A 6,083-nucleotide genomic window follows, 5' to 3' on the forward strand; every position below is an offset into this window, starting at 1 on the left:
ACTTTTATGAACAGAATAATGAGATGAATCAATTGGTGGAAAAAAAACACATAGTTGCTTATTTAAAAAATTATCCATTTTGCATACATATTTTTTTAAAGCAACTATGTATTTTCTTTTAAAGCAACTATGGTTTTCGATTTTTCCATTACCTCCTTTCGGCTTAAAACGCGTTCCCCGTAGTTTTTTGACTCGATCGAACAGAAAAAAATAGCAGGGAGCCATATCGAGTGAATTCGACAGCTGTTGGATGGTATTCATTTCGTTCTTGGTCAAAAATTCACGGATGTTGCAAATTCAACTCCATTTTTAAAACTATAAAACGAAAACCGTGCAGAGGTAGATGTACTCAAGACGACGTAACTTTTACAAATGTCAAGCTATGGCGATAAAATTTGGTGGAAATGTCAATGATAGATGTGGCAACCTAACCAAAAAAAAACAGAACTCAAATCAGCTGACTCAGAGCATCACCTGGTGGTAATTCCGGGAACTTTTTGATCAAGGTATTAATAAATATTTTGTATACAATACCATGTTTTAGAATTTAAATTTGACGCCATGACTATTCCGGTTTTTGCTGAAAAATGTCAGCACCAATAAAAATTGGAAACGTTATTTCACGACTCTGATTAGGCCGGAATCAGACTACGCATTGAAGATTGAGATTGAAGATTCAAAGATTGAAATTTGACCAATAAGGATAAAAAAAAATTTTAGCTCCTTTCGCTTCGTTTGGTCAAATCTGAATTTTTCAATCTTCAATCTCAATCTTTAATGAGTAGTCTGATTCCGACCTTATGCCCGTGTCACACTATGCATTAATTGAGGATTGCGAATTAAGGATTAGAATTCGACCAATCAGGTAATTTTAAGTTTAATCTGTTTCGTTCTAATTGGTTGAATTCTAATCCTCAATTCGCAATCCTCAGTCTCCAATGTGTAGTGTGACACGGGCATTAGAGGGTCTCTAGTTAAAAAGAGTAATGCGGGGTCTACAATAGAAGTCGTAGCAGTCGTAGGGTCTTAAATCGTAGAAAATTGACCAATCACAGTCGAATATGAGAAGAATAATCAACTGTGATTAGTCAATTTTCTACGACTTAAGACCCTACGACCGCTACGACTTCTATTGTAGACCCCGCATTACTTCAGTGATTAGTCAATTTTCTACGACTTAAGACCCTACGACCGCTACGACTTCTATTGTAGACCCCGCATTACAGAAGTAGCCTTAGCCTAACCTAACCCCTAACCTAATCCTACTTCAAATGTTTGTGTATCGTAAACAAAGCGATGTTTACATTTAATAGTGAATTTTATGATACCGTTAGAAAAAGTTTCAAAGAATTAATCGAGGTGAATATCGAAATGTTATCACCGCGCATGCTTATCACATCACACATTCGGTCGATACGGCAGATTACTTAACCTTAATGTATGTCGCTTTTATAGCAATTGTATAACTTCTTTTTGTAGTGCCGACGATAATTTTTATTATCGTTTTACTATACTTGTTCTACGTGTTACGGCACAAGCGCAGAGAAAATTTTATAAAATTGAAATTGGTAAGATGAAGTGAATATATATATAGAGATATATATATACATTGTAGATTTTTTATTGAAAAATATTTATTTTTATCCATTAATCACTTGAATTACATTAAAGTTACATAATTGATTATTAACATTAAGATCATTAATATTATTTATACAGATTATTTAGCGGGATGCTTGTGACCAGGAGAAAGTCATATTAATAATTTAAAAAGAACAATTTAAAATTAAATAACCAATCCATCTAAGAATTCCAATAAGAATGCTATTAAAATTAATAAGAATAATGGATTACCTAAAAGACCCTCAATTAGTCGCATCAATTCAACAATTTTTTGGTGTAAAAATATGTTACAATAAACATAAAAAAACATTCCAAGAGGAAGAGAAAAAATATACAAAAATTGATGATAATGAAGAAAATTATATTCCAACTTGCCATATAAATGATTGTGATGCAAACCAACGATTGAATGCATACACAAAGCAAGTTAATTCTTTGGAACAAACAATTGAAACAATGAACAAAGAAGCTTTGATGGTTTCAAATAATCCAAATTACACAATCACTAATTCATTTTGGTATTATACATTTGTGTTTGGAACTGAGTTAGGAGATGAGATCTTTTATTCAACTTTTATACCTTTCTTGTTTTGGAATATTGATGGAGCTGTTGGACAAAGAGTAGTTTTAGTATGGGGCATTATTATGACCTTTGGTATGATGAATTAATAATAAAAAATAACAATAAGTATGCACATGATTTTCGTATAATTTATCTTTAAATTTGTATTATTTATCCACAGGCCAGATACTAAAAGATATAATATGTTGGCCTAGACCAGCGTGTCCTCCAGTAGTCAGACTACAAAATAAATGGTCACAAGAATATGGAATGCCATCTACTCATGCCATGGTCGGTTTGACAATACCGTTTAGTGTAGTATTATTTACGATGAACAAATATATTTATCCATTTTCTATCGGTTGCATTATTGCATCTCTTTGGTAGGTGATATATTGTAATTGGTTCATTCTTGTTTGCTATATTACAATATTTGCTTGTTGACTCCTTGTATTAATGTAAAATCATTGAACTCTGCAACATGCAAGACTTTTCTAGGTGTACACTTGTCAGTATGAGCAGATTGTACCTAGGTATGCATACTGTGCTAGATATTGTGGTCGGTTTAGTATTAGCGATTGCATTAATGATTCCATTGGTACCCTTAGTGGACATAACAAGTTCTTATATTATTACAAATTTTTGGCTTCTAGCGATGCTGATTGCAATCAGTATTGCCATTATCAAATATTATCCATCCAGCTATAAGTGGACACCCACTAGGTAGATAAATTGTCAATATTGAATATCACGCCCAAGACAATTCAGCTTTAAAAAGCTTATATCTAAGTGATTTTTTAATGTATTTCAGAAGCGACACTGCCATGGTTGTATCAGTCACAACAGGAATCCATGCAGGAGCATGGCTCAATTATTATACTGGTCTATTAACAGTATCGCAATTTTTGCCACCATTTCATATCGTTTGGCCAACATACTCTGTGCTTGGTCATTTAATTATTAGAACTGCACTTGGCTTTTCTGGTGTTATTCTAACAAAAGCCATCTGCAAATCATTTAGTTATATTATAATTTGTGGTATATTACAAATTAATTGGAGGGAACTTATGAAATGTCAAGATTACAATAGTAATCAAAATAAGGTGTTTGTTGATCTAGTCTATAAATATGTATTCTGTTTCATGTTAGGTGTAAATACAGTACATCTATTTCCACAAGTTTTTAACATTATAGGTATCGAACGACCAGCATTTTACACGGAAATATGAAAAATTTAGCATGCAATTTGTTGATAAATTTATATTATTCTGTGAAATATATTTTAAAGCTTGTTTGTTCATTGAGCTTTTATATAATTCCAGAAAATTAATTTATCTTCACTTTTTCAGATATATTTCTTAAGCAAATTTGTATATTTGTGATACAGAACGCATATCTTTTTCTTCAAAATTAAATGCAGTAAAGAAGTGGAAAATATAATAAAATCGTATTTTAATTATTTTAATTAGGTACAAGATTAACAAAATTTCTTTTAAAATAGGAGATACAATAAACAGAATTATTTTTTAATATTAATTTTTATTTTTGTTCTATTAATATATCTATTCGTAACACCTGAAAAATAAAAAAATATATACATTGTAGGCAAATATCATCTGATATAAAAAAAAGAGAGAATATAAATTCTCACCCCAATATTATAATCGAGAAAAGCATTCGCATTATCTGCTTTTAACGTATATGGCAATAAAACGTCATACGAATAATAAGCTTTCTCATCTGTAACATTTATACGATCGGAGTTGATCAATACTACTATATCTTCGACTGAAACCTGCAAGTGATAATGCATATTTATTTTATCTGACTAAATACTATAAAGATTCTGTATGATAAATCGGTTTAATAATTTTGTGACTAACACTTTTTGGCATATCAAATAAAGCGATTAAACGTTCAATTGGGCCTTTCGCTGGTTTTCTTAAAATTACATAACCCGTTTTTGTTTCATTGCTAGCTGATAGATTAGTCTTGCTGTTGACAGGCTTTGTAGAATGCGAAATTTCCTCGATTAATGATTTATGACCTTGCGGCTTTTTGGGTTTACGATTTTCTATTCTATGTTGCTGAAGTTTTCCCATTACCTAGAATAATATATATATTTAGGAATACGCTTATGAAATAATACGCAAATATTATATTAAAAAGTTTCAACAGATAAATACATATTTTATTTTTTTATATATACTTACTGTACGATTTTTAAGAATAACATAATTTTCTGTATCAATCTCTTTGTTAAATTTATCTGCCACACCACTTAATATGACTAATGTTGTAAATGCCATAAAATGTTTCTTTTCTCGACATTTCTTGAGATATACTGTATTTATCATGACATCATATGTTGCACTAGGTGTACCAGCTGTAAAAAAAAAACAATATTTTATGATTGACAACTGTATACAGTGCAACATCATTATTTTAACACTAAGAGTTGGTTTATAATAGGCTGTAATCCGTTAACTTTTTCTGTAATCTGTAGGAATTGACCAATCATAGTCGATTATTTTCCTCTCATTCGACTGTGATTGGTCAATTCTTATAGATTATACAGTTAACAGATTACACGGTTATTATATACCAATCCTTATTATATATATATAGACAAGTAAAAGATTTTTACATTTATCTGCTTCCATCCTTTCAAAACCAATACTCATTGGTATGATGTAAGCAGGCACTTCATCATTTAAAAGTTCAAGTAGTTTAGTATCAGATATATCATCTGGCGGTGGAATTTTATCTGACATACATACATTGACAAAAATTTTTTCTCCATTAACTGTTCGGGTTTTTACACAGATGCCTACAATATTATATAATATTAGAAAATAAAACTCTTATTTATATAACAAGCAACATGCAAAATGTATTGTACAAACCAGGAGTAGGTTGCACAAGGATAGATGATGTTGAATCAAATTGTTCCATCAACTTGTTCATCTGACTTAAAGCATCTTTATCTTTATCCTGTCAGAAACATTCAACATTTTTGTCATAACTCGTATACATATGTTGATATGTATATACATCAATAATATAAATATGTATTTACTATATCTATACTTACAAATAATAAATTTTTAGCCTTAATAGAGTCATCAACTTCGAGAAAAGTGGCATCACCCATAATTGCGACGAATTTAATTTAATTTACAGATAAAAATATATTCAGATTTTTTTCTCAGCACTTTCGATAACTCGAATATCAAGATAATCTCTTTGATAATGAAATATAAATGTCACTCGTGCATCATCCAATATAAACAATAATCTTTAGTCAGAGACCCTGTCGCCGTAGTTCGCAGTTCACAAATTCTGTACATACAATCTACACACATGTAAAACTAAACAAAAGACGCACCACGCGTGCACCTTTCTATTCTGTATCTCGTACAGAACAGAGAGAGAGAGAGAGAGAGAGAGAGAGAGAGAGAGAGACAGACAGACAGCAGAGAGGCAGTAGTAAGGGTACTATATTCAGTGGCTGCGTTCAGCAGACTCAACAGTTTTGCAATCGTTTTATGATTGTCTGCTGAGATAGGACCATTCTTCTAGATCTAAAAGTATGATCCAATTAGCGCGAAGGAAACTTACAATAGTTGCAAAACAAACGTTCTGCTGAACGCACCCAGTGTTACCAGCGGGGACGCGTTTTCTCGCCCGCGCGACTTCAACAACGTATCAAGTTCACAAGAATACGGGTATCTTTAGAATCTTTTTATTCTTGTTTCAAATAAACTACTAGATTTTATAGAGAGATACATAATTATTAGGGTTATAATAAGTAAAACAAACAATGTTTAAATATACAATAACAATTAAAATAAGATAAAAAAATTATAAATATAAGAATAATTATATGTAATTAATA

At 31.0% G+C, this 6,083-nt stretch overlaps 2 protein-coding genes across 4 annotated transcripts; one reads left to right on the forward strand and one right to left on the reverse strand.

Moving 5' to 3' along the window:
* The first annotated feature begins 1,225 nt into the window (after positions 1 to 1,225).
* LOC108725362 (sphingosine-1-phosphate phosphatase 2) lies at positions 1,226 to 3,440 on the forward strand. Of its 2 annotated transcripts, XM_018452346.1 has the most exons (6): positions 1,226 to 1,568; positions 1,720 to 2,278; positions 2,367 to 2,568; positions 2,684 to 2,718; positions 2,839 to 2,908; positions 2,997 to 3,440. In XM_018452346.1, exons 2-6 carry the CDS (start codon positions 1,822 to 1,824, stop codon positions 3,412 to 3,414), a joined length of 1,182 nt encoding a protein of 393 aa, XP_018307848.1. In that variant the 5' UTR covers positions 1,226 to 1,568; positions 1,720 to 1,821; the 3' UTR covers positions 3,415 to 3,440. The 2 variants fall into 2 exon arrangements, with proteins under 2 accessions (XP_018307848.1, XP_018307847.1); XM_018452345.1 differs by having other exon boundaries at positions 2,684 to 2,908.
* A 284-nt stretch (positions 3,441 to 3,724) lies between these two features.
* On the reverse strand, positions 3,725 to 5,687 carry PIH1D1 (PIH1 domain containing 1). 2 transcript variants are annotated; one of them, XM_018452287.1, is made up of 7 exons: positions 5,280 to 5,686; positions 5,092 to 5,179; positions 4,833 to 5,015; positions 4,399 to 4,571; positions 4,069 to 4,290; positions 3,837 to 3,980; positions 3,725 to 3,760 (listed from the first exon to the last, which is right to left on the reverse strand). In XM_018452287.1, the coding sequence occupies exons 1-7, from the start codon at positions 5,337 to 5,339 to the stop codon at positions 3,725 to 3,727; spliced, it is 906 nt and encodes a 301-aa protein (XP_018307789.1). In that variant the 5' UTR covers positions 5,340 to 5,686. The 2 variants fall into 2 exon arrangements, with proteins under 2 accessions (XP_018307789.1, XP_018307788.1); XM_018452286.1 differs by lacking the exon at positions 3,725 to 3,760 and having other exon boundaries at positions 3,798 to 3,980; positions 5,280 to 5,687.
* Positions 5,688 to 6,083: the final 396 nt, after the last annotated feature.

The sequence above is a fragment of the Mycetomoellerius zeteki genome, unplaced genomic scaffold, assembly GCF_001594055.1.
Source record: "Mycetomoellerius zeteki isolate Tzet28-1 unplaced genomic scaffold, Tzet1.0 scaffold343, whole genome shotgun sequence".
Classification (NCBI taxonomy): domain Eukaryota; kingdom Metazoa; phylum Arthropoda; class Insecta; order Hymenoptera; family Formicidae; genus Mycetomoellerius; species Mycetomoellerius zeteki.

Excerpts from the sequence above, each read along its gene's own strand:
- LOC108725362 (XM_018452345.1), top strand. The coding sequence starts at position 1,822 with ATGCTATTAAAATTAATAAGAATAATGGATTACCTAAAAGACCCTCAA. Across the intron at positions 2,279-2,366 it reads GGGCATTATTATGACCTTTG|GCCAGATACTAAAAGATATA; the intron begins GTATGATGAATT and ends ATTTATCCACAG. Across the intron at positions 2,909-2,996 it reads TATAAGTGGACACCCACTAG|AAGCGACACTGCCATGGTTG; the intron begins GTAGATAAATTG and ends AATGTATTTCAG.
- PIH1D1 (XM_018452286.1), bottom strand. The coding sequence starts at position 5,339 with ATGGGTGATGCCACTTTTCTCGAAGTTGATGACTCTATTAAGGCTAAA. Across the intron at positions 5,016-5,091 it reads CCTTGTGCAACCTACTCCTG|GCATCTGTGTAAAAACCCGA; the intron begins GTTTGTACAATA and ends ATAATATTGTAG. Across the intron at positions 4,572-4,832 it reads AAGGATGGAAGCAGATAAAT|CTGGTACACCTAGTGCAACA; the intron begins GTAAAAATCTTT and ends TTTTTTTTACAG.